Genomic DNA, 16,485 nt, shown 5'->3' on the forward strand with positions numbered 1-16,485 from the left:
CTCATAGAAAAAGAGATCAAATTTGTGTTTGTGGTTAGCAAAGGTGGGATATGGGTGGGAAAATTGGATAAAAGCAGTCAAAAGATACAAGTTTCCAGTTGTAAGATAAGTAAGTCCCAGGGATGTAAGGTACAACATGATTAATATAATTAACATTGTTTTATATTATATAGGAAAGGTGTTAAAAGAGCTAATCCTAAGAGTGCTCATCACAAGGAAAAATTGTATTGGTTTCCATTTCTTTAACTTTACTGGGTTAGCTGAAAACTTCCTTCGGTGTTTTAAGTAAAAATAAAAGACACATTTGCATTTTTACCACTAACTTTATTGAACAATGCATTCACCGATTTGTTCCACTGCCTTGCGCCATTTTTCAGGCAACTTCATAATTCCATCTTCCCAAAACTTTCAATCTTTTTGAGCAAAGAACTGTTCCAGGTGCCTTTTACGGTCTTCCAGAGAATGGAAACTTTTTCCATTAACAGACTAGATGGAAATCCGAAGGGGCAATGTCTGGTGAACATAGCATATGAATCAGAACTTCCCAGCCAAGCTGTAACAGCTTTTGCCTGGTCATCAAAGAAGCCTGAGGTCTTGCATTATCCTGATGGAAGATTATGCATTTTCTGTTGACTAATTCCAGATGCTATTCGTTGAGGGCTGCTTTCAGTTGGTCTAATTAGGAGCAGTCCTTGTTGGAATCAATTGTTTGGCTTTCCAGAAGGAGCTCACGACAGAAAACTCCCAACCCCACCACATATACATCATCTTCTTCTTTGGAAGAAGACCGGACTTTGGTGTGGTTGGTGGTGGTTCATTTCACTTGTCCTATGATCTCTTCTGTTCCACATTATTGCATAGTATCTACTTTTCATGGCCTGTCACAATTTGTTTTCCAAACAGAACAGTTTTCTTTACATTTCAGTAGAGAATCGCATGTGGAAATACCATCAAGGTTTGTTTCGCCTAACTTATGTGGAATTGAAACATCAAAACAATTAACATAACAATCGGTGCAAATAATTTTCAACACTTGGTTTGGGTATTTTGAGTTTGTCAGCTATGTACCGTGTGGTATAACAGTGCTTGTTCTCAATTAATGTCTCAGTTTGATCACCATCAACATCAACTGGTCTACCTGACTGTGGCCTATTGTCCAGTGAGAAATCTCCAGCATGAAACTTTGCAAACCACTTTTCACACATTCCATCCATCACAGCACCTTCCCCACACACTGCACACATCTTTTTCTGCATTTCAGTTGCATTTTTACCTTTCTTGAAATAATACAGCATATTATGCCAAGAATGTTGCTTTTCTTCATCTTTAATATTAAAATAGCAATACAAAAATTCACTAATTTTGATTTTTTAATGCATGCTGATATGACAGCAGTCACAATATTTTAATCTAATAAAATTGTTTCAAATGAAGCCAGACAACTAAGCTCTACTAGCGCCATCTTATGGAAAAAATGAACAAAACTTTTGGCCAGCCCAATACATCTACATAAGATGGTGCACTGAACTTGGGGCTTCCTAGGTGGCGCGGTGGTAAAGAGCCGGCCTGCCAATGCGCAAGAGACCCAGGTTCGAATCTCTAGGTTGGGAAGATCCCCTGGAGAAGGAAATGGCAACCCACTCCAGTATTCTTGCCTGGAGAATCCATGGACAGAGGAGCCTGGCAGGCTATGGTCCATGGGGTCACAAAGAATCAGATATGACTGAGTAACTAAACACACACACACTGAACGTATGTGGTAATCATTTCAGGATGTATGTAAGTCAAATCATTGTGCTGTACATCTTAAACTTACATAGTGCTGTATGTCAATTATATCTCCATAAAACTGGAAGAAAAAAAGAATGAAGAGGGTAAAAGAGAAATTTTAATATTCTGAAAAAAATTTAGGAGATAGCATCCTGAGATTTCTCGGTAGCAGGTATATCATGGTGTTCTATGTTTTCTTTCAGCAGAGGGAGCACCTGAGATCCTACGGAGAGGTAACATGGAGAAGATAAATCCAAAGATGTATGCATCAGGTACACTCCAAATTTCACCTGTGAACAAAACAGCAACAACAACAAGACAGGTTATTTTAGCAGTTAAAATAATTTTGCAAATGATAACATTCCACTAAAATTAAATCAGGTCTTTAAAGACAGGTCCTGAGACTTGATATGTCCTGTCCGTCATGTAGTAGAAGTAGCGAGAAACAGGGAGAATCCTGGACTTCCCTGGTGGTCCAGCGGTAAAGAATCCACCTGCCAGCGCAGGGGACATGGGTCCCATCCCCGGTCCAGGAAGCTTCCAGGTGCTGCCGGGCAACTAAGCCCATGCACCACAACTACTGAGCCCATACTCTGCAACAAGGGAAGGCCCTGCCAGGAGAAGCCTGTGTGCCGCACTAGAGAGCAGCCCCCACGTGCAGCAACAAAGACCCAGCACAGCCGAAAGTAAAAACAAATAAAATTTAAAAAGCAAAACAGGGAGAATCCCAATAGCCCATGACACCACAGATTCTCATTCCAAAGAGCTTTTTCCTAATAGTCTTCCACACCTTTTTATTGCTGGACCTTTCATCTTTCTTCCTTTCTGTATCCCCTGAGTTTCCCACAGGCGGGCTTTCTCCTGCTCTGGGCTTCTGACCCACTGTCAGGCTGATTTCTGCTCTGTTCCCTGATGTAAAAGCCATTTTGTGAAAATATGGGCAAAACTCTGCGTTTTCTATAAGAATGTGTGATATGCACTAGTTAGAACGTATGATATGCAACAGTTAGAACTGGACATGGAACAACAGACTGGTTCCAAATAGGAAAAGGAGTATGTCAAGGCTGTATATTGTCACCCTGCTTATTTAACTTATATGCAGAGTACATCATGAGAAGCACTGGGCTGAAAGAAACACAAGCTGGAATCAAGATTGCCAGGAGAAATATCAATAACCTCAGATATGCAGATGACACCACCCTTATGGCAGAAAGTGAAGAGGAACTAAAGAGCCTCTTGATGAAAGTGAAAGAGGAGAGTGAAAAAGTTGGCTTAAATCTCAACATTCAGAAAACTAAGATTATGGCATCTGGTCCCATCACTTCATGGGAAATAGATGAGGAAACAGTGGAAACAGTGTCAGACTTTATTTTCTGGTTCCAAAATCACTGCACATGGTGATTGCAGCCATGAAAATAAAAGACGCTTACTCCTTGGAAGGAAAGTTATGACCAACCTAGATAGCATACTCAAAAGCAGAGACGTTACTTTGCCAACAAAGGTCCGTCTAGTCAAGGCTATGGTTTTCCCAGTGGTCATGTATGGATGTGAGAGCTGGACTGTGAAGAAGGCTGAGCGCCGAAGAATTGATGCTTTTGAACTGTGGTGTTGGAGAAGCCTCTTGAGAGTCCCTTGGACTGCAAGGAGATCCAACCAGTCCATTCTGAAGGAGATCAACCCTGAGATTTCTTTGGAAGGAATGATGCTAAAGCTGAAACTCCAGTACTCTGACCACCTCATGCGAAGAGTTGACTCATTGGAAAAGACTTTTATGCTGGGAGGGATTGGGGGCAGGAGGAGAAGGGGACGACAGAGGATGAGATGGCTGGATGGCATCACTGACTTGATGGACGTGAGTCTGAATGAACTCCGGGAGTTGGTGATGGACAGGGAGGCCTGGCGTGCTGCAATTCATGGGGTCGCAAAGAGTCAGACATGACTGAGCGACTGAACTGAACCGATATGCACTAAGTTCTCCAAATTCTCCGGAATAAAGATGGAAGGTCCAAAATGAAGAGCTGTGTGAGTTACTCAAGGTTTGCCATCAGCGTGAGTGAGCCAGTAGAGTTGCTGCAAAGAGTGAGCAACCCTTTGGAATACGAGACGTGCTCCTAGGTCTGCTCATTCCTGAGATTATAGCAATTGGCCACCACCAGGCCCCAGGCTAGGGACTGGAACCAAATCAACTCCTTAGTATTTGTGTACATGTCGGTGAGGAGTACATGGGAGTTCTCTGTACTTTCTTTGCAATCTTTCTATAAATCTAAATTTATTCAAAAATTTGAGAGAATAAAAGACTTGCACACAAGATTTATCGTGACACTGAGAAATACCATTTCCACGTCTAATAGCATTTGTGCCCACCCATCCCCTCTCCTAACAACCTGTGTGGGGCAGACTCAAGGTCCCCATGCCCCCAGTTGACATGGGCGGCTGAACCTGTGCAGAGAGACACACCAGTGTTAACACTCAAGTGCAACAGCTCTGCAGACCACACCTGTCCACATCTGAAAGGAAAGTTTTGTCGATCAATGAATGTGAAACAAAAACTGGCTTTGGAAAAACACAAGGGACAATGCAGACATTTTACCATCACTTAACTTGCCAGGCTGTTACTGGAAAGAGAGGAAACACTTGCCTTATTTCTGTTAATTTTCAAGAATTGCTCCATGCAGCCTGACTGCTTACTTGGCTTCCTGGAATACTTTGCAAACAGAAAGTCCTGACAGAAAGTGTGAGCCCGGAACTAAATGAGTCTTCCTAATGAATAATCTGTTAGCAAGTCAGCTTCATATCATCTGAATTCCACAACAATAACACTTAGTCATTTTAGCCTCAAGAATATGACTTATAAACTTATTATAGTGAAATTTATTGACTCTTCCTGTGCAGCTATCCTGTTCACTCTAACGCACTGTTTTCTTCATGAGATTTCTGTGGCAAAGAAAATAAGATGACAGAACTACTTTAGTTACTATTTCTTTCCCGCTTCCGCCCCTCACTGCGTTGGCCACACCATGTGGCATGCAGGATCTTAGTAGCGTGACCAGGAATCGAACCAGTGCCCTCTGCAGTGGAAGTGCAGGGTCTTAGTTAGGACCACCAGGGAAGTCCCTTTCTTTTCCTTTTTTCAAAAATATTTCTTATCTATACTCCTTATCTCTTCAATAAGATTTGAAAGCATTAAAAATATATGTAATTTTTAAAAAGTGAGACCTAGAGGGGTGGGATGGGATGGAGGGTGGAAAGGAGATTCCTGAGGGAGAGAATGTTTGTATACTTACGAGTGATTCATGCTGTTGTACGGCAGAGACCAACACAACATTATAAAGCAATTATCCTTAAACAATGTTTTTAAGAAGTGAGGAAATGAATAGAAAAGAAAGGTAAGATCATGTCACAGACAAAGTCTGAACCTTGATGGTAGCCTATCAGCCTTAGAATGTTCTCCCACTTCTAAAAATTACTCAGCATTATTAAGGATTCGTTTCAGTGCAGACAACGCATCAGGATCTTAAGATGGGGTGTCGTATTTAGCAATCATGCTTACCTTTCTCTCTCGCCTCTCAGAAAGCTTTTGGAAAACATCCTGGTTTCGTTGTCCAGTTTGTTGATCGATGCAAATCATCTGACATCTGTGACAAGGTCCCAACACCTGGGCGGTGAGAAGGGAAAAGACAGTGCTGTCATGAAACTGACTCAACTGTCCCACTCTGCAGGGAGGAATCTGGGTCCTAGAGGAAAGATTGTAAGCAGCCAATTTCAGACTCAGAGAGAAACGCTCCAACTGCAAAGAGCCAAGAGTGCCGCCTCTTCCCAATGCCCGCTAGGGAATCACCCACATGTGTTTGCCAGCTGAAAGACCCCTGCAGCAGGGTTTTGTGGAAAAAGTAAAGAGTGGTTGTAACTCGCAGGTGGTTATCAGGGGGTGTGGGGCTTCCTCCAGGGAGCAAAGCACTGATTGCAGGACATACTGGGAGGAGATGGCCAGTCACACACCCTGTGCTGCTGTGATGGCCACAGACCACTTGAGACTTGGGCAAGTAGCTCACACAACCACAGGTGCCCCTGTGAAACACTGCAGTTTGCACCAAGGCCTGGCATTCTTATGCATGGATGCACTCAGCTCTTCTCCTTTGAGGCCAAGTGCATGGTTTTGCATGCTTTGCTTAATCAATAATATTGCCATAAACGTGTTAATTCACACAACTCTCTCATGTTTGAATCTTTTAGGCTAAATCTCTCAAAATGAGGTTATAAAGTCAATACGTCTAAAGCTCTTATGACTTGATGATACCAAGTGAGAAACTGCTTTCCAAAAGAGATGTGCTGGATCTTTTTGCATTGCAACTGCTTCTGCACTGAGTATTACCACCCACAAACATCTCCTAAGCATTTACTTAAAAATTTGTTATAACTGAAATATAGTTGATTTATGACATTTCAGGTATACAGCAAAGTCATCTGAAAAAACAATAACTCATTACAGTTTATAAGATACTGAGTATGGTTCCCTGTGCTATCCAGTAGGTCCTGGTTGTTTATCTCTTTTATATATCTCAGTGTGTATCCATTAATCCCAGTTTCCTCATTTAGCATTTACTTTTTGAAAGACACAGTATTAACTATAGCTTATATTTTTTAACACCTGCATAGGACAACATTGTATGAATGTAACCGAATTTATTCAACCTCCCTCTTATGGATATTTAGGATATTCTCCAATTTTTATATTTATAAAGTATTACAATCAGTAACTTTGTAGTATATCTTCACCTATTTGTAAGAGTATTTTTTGTGGGATATACTTTTACAAGTAAATTTATTGGGTCAAAGGGCATGCATATTTTGACTTTCATTAATTGATGTTTATTAAGTATCATGACCTAACGAAAGCAAAGTATCTGAGAGAGGTTTTTTAAAGTGTTTCTTATACGCGTGTCCCCATGTATCTTACAGCTTACCTGTTACAAAGTAAGTTTCTGACAGCGATCCTAGCCTAGTTGTAGTTCCTTCTCTTTCCTTTTCCTTCTTCTCTTCCTTTCTTTCTCTCTCTCTCTCCATCTATCATATATTGAGTGTTTACCCTGGCCCAGGCAGGATATGTCAGAGGGGGTGCTTTTACAGCATGGCAAGGACACAGCAATAGAAAATGAAGAGGAGGAAGTCAGGATGGAGGGATGAGGGGGACGGCAGGAAGGCTGGCGCAGAGAGAGGCCTGCGGGAGAGAAAAGAGACGGCTTTTTCAAGGGGGAGCAGCTTCCAGCGTAAGAGGAAGTTTGGAGAGGTAAACGGACAGGAAAGCTCTTTGGGGCGTCCGTGTGGGTGTGTCTGTGTGTGTGTGCCATGCAGTTTATCGCACCTGCAGGGCTTCCCAAGTGGCGCTGGTGGTAAAGCACCCACCTGCCAACGCAGGAGACATAAGGACCTGGATTCCATCCCTGGGTTGGGAAGATCCCCTGGAGGAGGGCATGGCAACCCACTCCAGTATTCTTGCCTGGAGAATCCCATGGACAGAGGAGCCTGGCAGGCTACAGTCTACAGGGTCACAGAGAGTCCGACACGACTGAGCAACTGAGCACGCACAGCACACACACCACCTGCAGAACTCTGAAACCTGCCATTAGAGATTAAATTACTGCTTCCTGCTTTCCCGGAAGTTACAGTGCTGCTCTGCACAGAGGACCCGTCCTTCTGGCCCCAGCTCTTCCTTGGCTGTCCCGGCCATGCATTTTGTCAGCAACCGTGGCACACTGACTCTGGGTCAGGACTGTTCTAGGCCCTAGACGGTGGGGAATAAATAGACTTGGCCCCACTCTCCTACACTCTGGGGAAATAAGCAGACAGTGTGCGGAGCATGACCCCGCGGTGGGTCAGGAACAGCCTTCCCAAGGAGGCAACATCTGAGCTAGGCCTGAAGGAGCTACATATGTGCGCCAGGCAGAGGGGACAGCAAGGGCAAGGTGCTGAGGCAGGCATCTTGGCTCGCTGAGGGGATGGAGAGAAGGTCCGCAGGACAGGCAGAGGAGGAGGGGGTGCCGACCTCAGGGAGACGGGACCGGCCAAGGGGCTCGGGGCTTGGGGCTTGGGGGCCTTACCCACTCTCATGAGGAATGTAGATGTCAGCTGAAGACTTTGCGTTTGGGGACCCCACAGCCTGGGGAGGCAGGACAACTTGGTGCCTCATCCTTTGACTGCAAGCTCCTCTCCAGCTTCCAGTGAGGCCAGAAACAAGAGCGGGAGGAGAAGCACAGCCGCCCTGGGCGCTGAAGGACCATGAAGCATCTGGACGTCCTCCCGGAGCTCCAGACAGCAAGTTTCAAGAGGAGGAAGTTCTCACTGACACAAGCATTCCAAGACATAGCTAGTCTAGATATAGCAACGAGGTCTGTACCTCCATCACCTGTACATTCTCTCTTCCTCATGTGAAACTGGCACCCCCTTGAAGGAAGGATGGATGGATCATTCCAAAGGGTGGCCCAGGATGCAGATGTCACATACTCTTCTGCTGAGGTTTTGTGGGTAAGAGTCAACCCCAAAGGTGGGATTCCCTTCTACCGGCTACTATCCCAGCCACAGGTTGAGGTCAATCCCCACTGACAACCCTTAAGGAAAGATAATAGGACTTCTCGGAACTTACCTGGAAACGCAAGGAACCAACTGAAATTTCATCCCATTTCTCTTCTTCAAAAGCCCTTGTTCCATTGGTAATAATATTGGCACGGAAACGTGAGATGAGATTGTTCATTGGGAATAATTCTTCTTTGCCATTCTCACGACTGTGTAAGACACACCAGAAAGAGAAAAGTGGAGGCATCGATAATTGCACTACCGTAGTAAGTCAACATTCCTGCCATCAATGCCTGAGTTCATCAGCTGTACTGTGGCCTGAGGCTTAGATGATCAGAAGAAGCTTTTATCATGAGTGCAAAGCTAAAAGACACACCGCTGTGGTCAGACCTCCAGGATCTCCCCTAGAATATGGTCCCACCTCCAGTGAAGAAGCTCACAAGAGGCAGTGCAATGAGTGAGCCAGTCCTTGCTGACGCAATGAAGAACTTTGGTAAACCCAGTGAACAGGGAGGGGTCAAGTGGATAAACTTGTGAGAAAATACCAGTTCTACAAGGTGAGTCAGGACAGGGCATTTAAAGAATATCAACAGGCTTAATTACCAAGGACCTAAAAAGTACCAAGAGCTCACACTCTTTTTGGATATTTTTGGACATTAGACCATCGTAAAGCTGGATAGAGTATATACATGAGAGGTTTTAATGTGTATTTTCTACGGAGAACAGGTTGCTGGTTACCAGAAGTGAGAGGTGGGTAGAATGGGTGAAGGGGGTCGAAAGGTACAAACTTCCAGTTATAAACAAGTCATGTGGGTGTAATGTACAGTATGGCAACTATAGTTAATAATAGTGCATTGTCTAAAACAATACTGTATTGCATATTTTAAAAGTGCTAAGAGAATAAAATTTAAAAGTACTCATCACAAGAAAAAATTTTTACAGCTATGTGTGGTGACAGATGTTAACTAGAACTCTTGTGACCATTTCTCACTATATACAAATATGGGGTCGTGTGGTACACCTGAAACTAATATAATGTTGCCTGTCAACTGCACCTCAATTAAAAAACTTTATTTCCTAACTTCCATCCTGTTTGCAGTTTTAACTAGGTGTATATTATTTACGTAATTTTCCTGTTTAAAATTTTTGTTTACTACTACGAATGAATGAGTGAAGGTCCCTCAGTCCTGTCCGACTCTTTGCGACCCCATGGACTATACAGTCCATGGAATTCTCCAGGCCAGAATACCGGAGTGGGTAGCCTTTCCCTTCTCCAGAGGTACCATGAAAAGGCTACCTGTACCACCATGCATCCCATCCCCTAAGGTAAAAAAGCACTGAAAAAGCATCTGAAGACTTCAGCAGACAAGCACACAGTATAAGCCCATTAAGTTGAGTTCAACCCTTTTGGCACCAGGGACTAGCTGCATGGAAGACAATTTTTTCCTGGATGAAGGTTGGTGGGGGGGTTCGGGATGATTCAAGGGCATTACATTTATCACGTGCTTTATTTCTATTATTATTAAATCAGCTCCACCTCAGATCATCAGGCATTAGACCCTGGAGGTTGGGGATCCCTGTTCTAGAGTGAAAGAAGCCATACTAGGGATGTCCACGGGGTTGACTGAGAGGGGGCGTGAGGAAGGGGCCTGGGGCACTAGAAATGTTCACTGCTCAATCGAGGCGGCGGCTCCATGGGTAGACAGACATCTGTAAACATTCACTGAACTATGTACTTATGATTTTTGCCCTTCATTGCACATTAATAAAAAAAACTTTTAAGTTTTGGGGGAAATCTTTGAGCATACTGGAGCCTTCCCTGGAGATAGAACTGAAAGGCTCCGGGGGAGAGAAAGGGGTCCGTGTCTGTATCCCAATCCCCTCCAAAGAGTGGACAGCCAGAAGAAGCCAGGGACCACAATAACCAAGTCCAGCTTTGCACTATGTGCAATTCCCAGGACCAGTGACAACCACAAGGTCCCTGTGGGACAGGAGAGGGTTAGCAAGTCCCGGTCCTGATATCCTTTGATTCTGGATTTACCCTCCAGGTGATAAGCCCTCCCCTGTGCTTTATGAAAGGGAAAGTTTTATGTCTAAAAGCTATCAGCATCAGTATGTATACAAGAGCATCCATCAAACTTGAAAATAGAACCAGGGATGCTCACCACGTATTAATCACAGGCTGTTTCTCTTATCTTTGATCACCTGTCCTTCCTACCCCCTACCACTTGTCAGCTTTTCACTAAACCAGCTGATGGAACCAGAGCTGCATCAAGCCACCTCTTCTTCCACACCAAAAATTCCAAAAAATCACAAACCTGATCCCTCCAGGGCTCCGGGCACCTAAGAAAGAGGGTCCCTCAGTGCTTGGAAAATTCAGTGAACACCCAGGGACCACGCATCACATTTCTGCCCCCAAACAGGGCAGGATGGACCTCAGCAAGGGAACACCATTGTCTGTTTTTGCCAATGACGATAAATAGGAATTGGGAAGCCCTCGTGATGCAGTGGTAAAGAATCCACCTGCCAATGCAGGAGACACAAGAGATGCAGGTTTGATCCCTGGGTCAGGAAGATCCCCTGGAGTAGGAAATAGCAACCCACTCCAGTATTCTTGCCTGAAAAATTCCACAGACATAGGAGCCTGGTGGGCTATAGTCCATAGGAGTCGCAAAGAGTCGGACACGACTGAGCGACTGAGCACACACGTAAACAGGAATTACTACAAAAGTCCACCTTTGTTGTTCTTATTAAGCTACATATGTACACGATTGTGTGTGTGCACACAGGTGCCAAGGACCACATGGCACGTGGTAGTCACAGGAGCCTGGCTCAGGACATAGACAGGTGTGGACGAATGAGCCGCCTGTCTCTTACATAATAGCTTACATATCAGCTTTTTTTGTCCCAATGATCTGATTACCTAGGGATTTCAATTTCCTCTAAAAACCAATGAGGGGGCTTGAAGCACCCAAGCCCCTTTCTGGAGCTGACCTTTCCAGAGTCCTTGGGAGATCTCTGGGTGGGAGTGAGTGGGCAAGGGTGCTGGTTCTGTCTGATGGTACTGATGACATCTGCAGTTATAACTTGAAAAGCACGACTGCTATTTTCACTCAAAATAACTGTGGAAGGAAGGCAAGGCTCCTAGGGGCCAGGGAACAGTTGGGGGGGGGAGGGTGGCAAAACAGCTGTGTCAACTTGCTGACAATTCCATTAAAGCAAGTGTTAAGAACTGAAATGATCACACAATGAGAGTTGGTATTCTCCACTAAGCATCTTGAGGGCATCAAGAAGGACACTGGAAGATAAAGAACCCTCTAAAAGATTAAGGTAAACTGGCCTAAAAAGTTTTGTGACTTCTCTGGACCTTGGTTTCTCAATGAAGGGTCTGGACTCAAGATTCTCAGAATTTTTCTCCCCAGGCAGGTGACTGGCTCACTTCCAGAGGCAAGTGGTTACACCTGTTTGCTATTCCCAAAGTGTTAGTCACTCAGTCACGTCCAAGTCTTTGTGATCTTATGGACTGTAGCCTGCCAGGCTTCTCTGTACATGGAATTCTCCAGGCAAGAATACTGGAGTGGGTAGAGCCATTCCCTTCTCCAGGGGATCTTCCCAACCCAGGGATCAAATCTGGGTCTCCTGCATTGCAGGCATTCTTTCCCAAGGTAAATAACAAATAGTAAAGGAATCTTACCTTGTGCTTAATTGCTGCTGAAGTTCCAAAATACTGGATCTGTTTATCAGCAGATATTGTGCCTCATTCACCAGAGAAAGGGCGGCTGTCGTATGAGCAGACTGATCTAAAAAAGGATGGAGTGTTTAAAAGGGCTGCTGGACAGAGAAGCAAGCTAAGGGTCCACTGATGGGTAAACAGATGAGGAAACTGTGGTGTACATGCACAACGGGATATTATGCAGCCATTCAAAATGAAATCTTGCCATTTGCAATAACATGGAAAGACCTTGAGGGCATTATGCTAAATGAAATAAGTCAGACAGAGAAAGATAAGTTCTGTATGATCTCACTTATAGGTGGAATCTAAAACAAACAAACAAACAAACAAAAAAACACCAAAAAAACGAGCAAACAAAACAAGCTCATACAGCAGATTGGTGGTTGCCAAAGGCAGGGGGTGGGATGGGTGATATGGGTGAAGGAGATCGAAAGGTACAAACATCCAAGCACAAAATATGTAAGTCTTGGAAGGATAATGTATACTGTGGCTGCGGCTGCTGCTGCTAAGTCACTTCAGTCGTGTCCGACTCTGTGTGACCCCATAGACGGCAGCCCACCAGGCTCCCCCGTCCCTGGGATTCTCCAGGCAAGAACACTGGAGTGGGTTGCCATTTCCTTCTCCAATGCATGAAAGTGAAAAGTGAAAATGAAGTCGCTCAGTCATGTCCGACTCCCAGTGATCCTATGGACTGCAGCCCACCCACCAGGCTCCTCCGTCCATGGGATTTTCCAGGCAAGAGTACTGGAGTGGGGTGCCATTGCCTTCTCTGGTATACTGTGGCAACTATAATTAATAAAACTGTATTGCCTACTTGAAAGCTGCTAGGAGAGTAAATCTTAAAAGTTGTCATCAAAAGAAAAAAAAATGTAACTATGTATGGTGACTGATGTTACCTAGACTTGTATGATCACTTTGCAATACATACAAATATCAAATTATTATGGCATACATCTGCAACTAATATAATGTTGTATGTCAATAATACTAAATTCAAAAATTTAAATCAAATTTTAAAAGAAGAGTTGCTTTCTTGGAATGCAAATGAATTGTGCTTCTATCGACTTGCCTTTTTAAATAATACAGATTATTTCTACAAGGGAAAAATTGGTGCCTGTGGGAATAATAAAAAATGTTCTAAGCATAATTCAAACAGGAAGAAACTTAGCTCCTAGAAGATTCTGTTACTAATCTAGAAAAAATAAAATAAAATGCTGACGTTAAATTGTTCCAGCAAAAGAGACTTGAAGGTAACATTTTGAGAAGAGATGGAGCTGTGGGGAAGTAGGGGGGCTCTTCCCCAAGAAAGAAGAAGGACCTTGATGAGGATCCTGGGCCCAGGAAGATCTGAATCTAGTCAGGGAATCTAGTTAAGGAAAAGCTGGGTTTTGCCCTTGGCAAAGCTTGTAATATTGACTTTGTTGTTGTTCAGTCGCTAAGTTGCATCCAACTCTTTGTGACCCCAAGGACTATAGCCTACCAGGCTCCTCTGTCCCTGGGATTTTCCAGGAAAGAATACTGAAGTGGGTTGCCATCTCATTCTCCAGGAGACCTTCCTGGACCAGGGATCAAACCCACATTCACTGCATTGGCAGGTGGATTCTTTACCACTGAACCACTAGGAAAGCCCAATATTGACCTTAGATATATATAAATAAGACAAGTTTTTAAACTACAGAAATTTTTTTATTAAAAAAGGAGTGGAAGAAAATATCAAAGTCATGCAGAACTGCCTCAACCTGTCACCGCTTTGATCAGCCACTAGTCGGGCGTGCCATAGCTGTCATTATAGATGTTGATATGAAAGGGTTGCCTGGACCAAAACCCAGAGAGCTATTTCAGATTCAGGCCTGTGGACGCCACAATACCTAAGAATGGACAGTGCCACGAGAATCGCTTACAGGTTCTCTACTTCCATGGCTTCTTCGCTAGAACAGCTCATCAGAGCAGCGAGGTGCCCACAAAAGGCCCTTATCACCCTTCACTGGGAAAGACCGCACCTTTCCGGTGGCATATTGGCCCTCAGGCTAAAAATCTCCTGGTGGAAAACAAAAGCCCCATTCACAGCCCTGGAGTCTGTGCTAAGAAAATAAAAGTCCCTTAAGTATGGGTGAATGATTATTCTCCTGTAGGTCAAATGACTTCCAATTCTTTGCTAACCACAAAACTGCCGGAACTAATTAAGCTGTCAAGTGACAGATGATGAAAGCCATCCTGATGTTAGATCCCTGTGCCTCAGAAGAAAGGTTTGAGTGACAGCCCACTAACCAAACTCCGTCATCCCCAGCTCTTTATTGATTTAAATGAGATTCTTCAGAAGAGAACCAACGCCCAGCACCAGCTATTCTGATCATAGATGATAGCTGTTCATGGACACGGGAATTAATCACGGGCAGCCAGTCATCTCATTAAGAGAGTCATTTTCCACTATTTTTTCTCTTTATGTTTAATAGCTATTTTTCAAATTTTATAATATAGTTTTTATTGCTTTGATCAACTGCGTTGATTTTTAAAAAATTATTAAAAATCATGATTAGAACTCAACCCGGAAAAAAATGTCCTAACACTGAGACACTACGATCACAGAAAACTTTTTAAAATTTTCTGTATTTCAATTCATATATAATTTTAGTTTAAGGTAAATATGATAGGGTGATCAAGGAAAGATTTTTCAAGCATAAAATATATAACACTAAGATAAAATTCCATCAAGGAAGTGGAATAGCAATCCAAATTGAAGAAGGAAAAGGAAAGAAAGGCAATTTCTGTACATTAAAAATATTTTTTGAGGATTTCCCTGCTGATCCAGTGGTTAAGAATCCACACTTCCACTGCTGGGGGTATGGGTTAGCTCCCTAGTTGTGGAACTAAGATCCTGCATGCCTCGAGGTGGGGCAAAACAGTTTGTTCATATACATATTTTTTAATGAATACTCATAAGAATCAAATTATTATGATAATGGGATGCCACTGGCTTATATTTAAAAGGGCAAAATATGAGTTTTCATTTCAGTGCCTACAAGTATACTTTGTTTTGCGCTTCCCAGGTGGCACTAGGGTTAAGAACCCGCCTGCCAATGCAGCAGACGTAAGAGACATAGGTTCAACTCCTGGGTCTGGAAGATCCTCTGGAGGAGGACATGGCAACCCGCCCCAATATTCTCGCCTGGAGAATCCCACGGACAGACGAGCCTGGCGGCCTATAGTCTATGGGGCTGCAAAGAGTCGGACACGACTGAAGCAGCTTAGCTCACAGCACACATGAACTTCATTTTATCAAAATCCACCTTAATCGAACCTCACAGGTATCTCGCAGGCACTATACTTTTTATAAACTCAAGATGTGTTCAACCCTGCATCAAGCAAGTCCATTGCACTGCTCTCCCAACAGCACCAACGGCATTTGCTCACGTCATGTCTCTGTGCTGTGTTTTGGTGGTTCTTGCAATGTTTCAATCTTTTTCATTATGATATTTGTTATGGGGATCTGCGATGTTACTATGTTATATGATCCATGTTCCTAGGTTATGTGATCTTTGATGTTACTATGACTTGCTGAAGGCTAAAGTATTCTTAATTAAGGTATGTACACTGATTGGTAGACTTCCCTGTAGCTCAAACAGTAAAGAGTCTGCCTGCCATGCAGGGGACCAGGGTTCGATTCCTGGGTTGGGAAGCTCCTCTGGAGAAGGGAATGGCAATCCACTCCAGTATTCTTGCCTGCAGAATTCCATGGACAGAGAAGCCTGGTGGGCTACAGTCCATGGGGTTGCAAAGAGTTGGACACGACTGAACGACTAACACACACACACTGATTTTTAGACTTAATGCTGTTACATACTTAATAGATTATGGTAGAGTATAAACATAATTTTTATATGCACTGGAAAGCCAAAAAAAAAATGTGTGACTTGCTTTTGTGGTGGTTGGAAACTGATCCCACAATATTTCCAAGGTAAGCCTGTATATATGCAATATGCTAGAAATCACATCCTTTGCAACTTCTTAAACTACTTTTAAAAAATTTAGGTGACAGTGTAAAGAGGTAGTGTAGTTTAAAAAATTTAAGTGTTCAAAGACCTAGACCCAGACCATCAGAGACCACACCACCATAAATGGCATCTTTGAAGTATAACGTTCACAGGCTGACACTCCCTGACCTTGCTATCGAGCAGGCAACAGATTCACTCTGCTGCCCCCTTCACCTGCCCAGGTTCCATCTCCCATCAGGACAGGCAGAGCCTGCCTGACCTCTTTGCTTCCTTCTTCTCTCTCTCCATCGCAGCCTCCACACCTCACCAGGGATGTCTTTCTGATACAAGCAGCATCATGAAACTCCCAGCATAGAATTCTTCAATGAGTCTCCCACCCACAAGATAGTGCTTCTGACTCAGCAGCACGTTCATCTCATC

The 16,485-nt window shown here is 43.6% G+C and overlaps 1 protein-coding gene across 2 annotated transcripts in view; it reads right to left on the reverse strand.

Annotated features, from left to right (window-relative positions):
* The window catches only part of MOCOS (molybdenum cofactor sulfurase), a 57,969-nt gene continuing 41,787 nt past the window's right edge, over nt 304-16,485 (reverse strand). For both annotated transcript variants that reach the window (XM_018039418.1, XM_018039416.1), the window contains exons 12-15: nt 12,035-12,140; nt 8,411-8,549; nt 5,321-5,425; nt 304-2,060 (exon numbers count right to left, since the gene is read on the reverse strand). In XM_018039418.1, coding sequence (XP_017894907.1) covers nt 1,908-2,060; nt 5,321-5,425; nt 8,411-8,549; nt 12,035-12,140 — 503 coding nt within the window. In that variant the 3' untranslated portion in view covers nt 304-1,907. The remainder of the gene's footprint in view (nt 2,061-5,320; nt 5,426-8,410; nt 8,550-12,034; nt 12,141-16,485) is intronic.

This window comes from Capra hircus, chromosome 24 (assembly GCF_001704415.2).
Source record: "Capra hircus breed San Clemente chromosome 24, ASM170441v1, whole genome shotgun sequence".
Lineage (NCBI taxonomy): Eukaryota > Metazoa > Chordata > Mammalia > Artiodactyla > Bovidae > Capra > Capra hircus.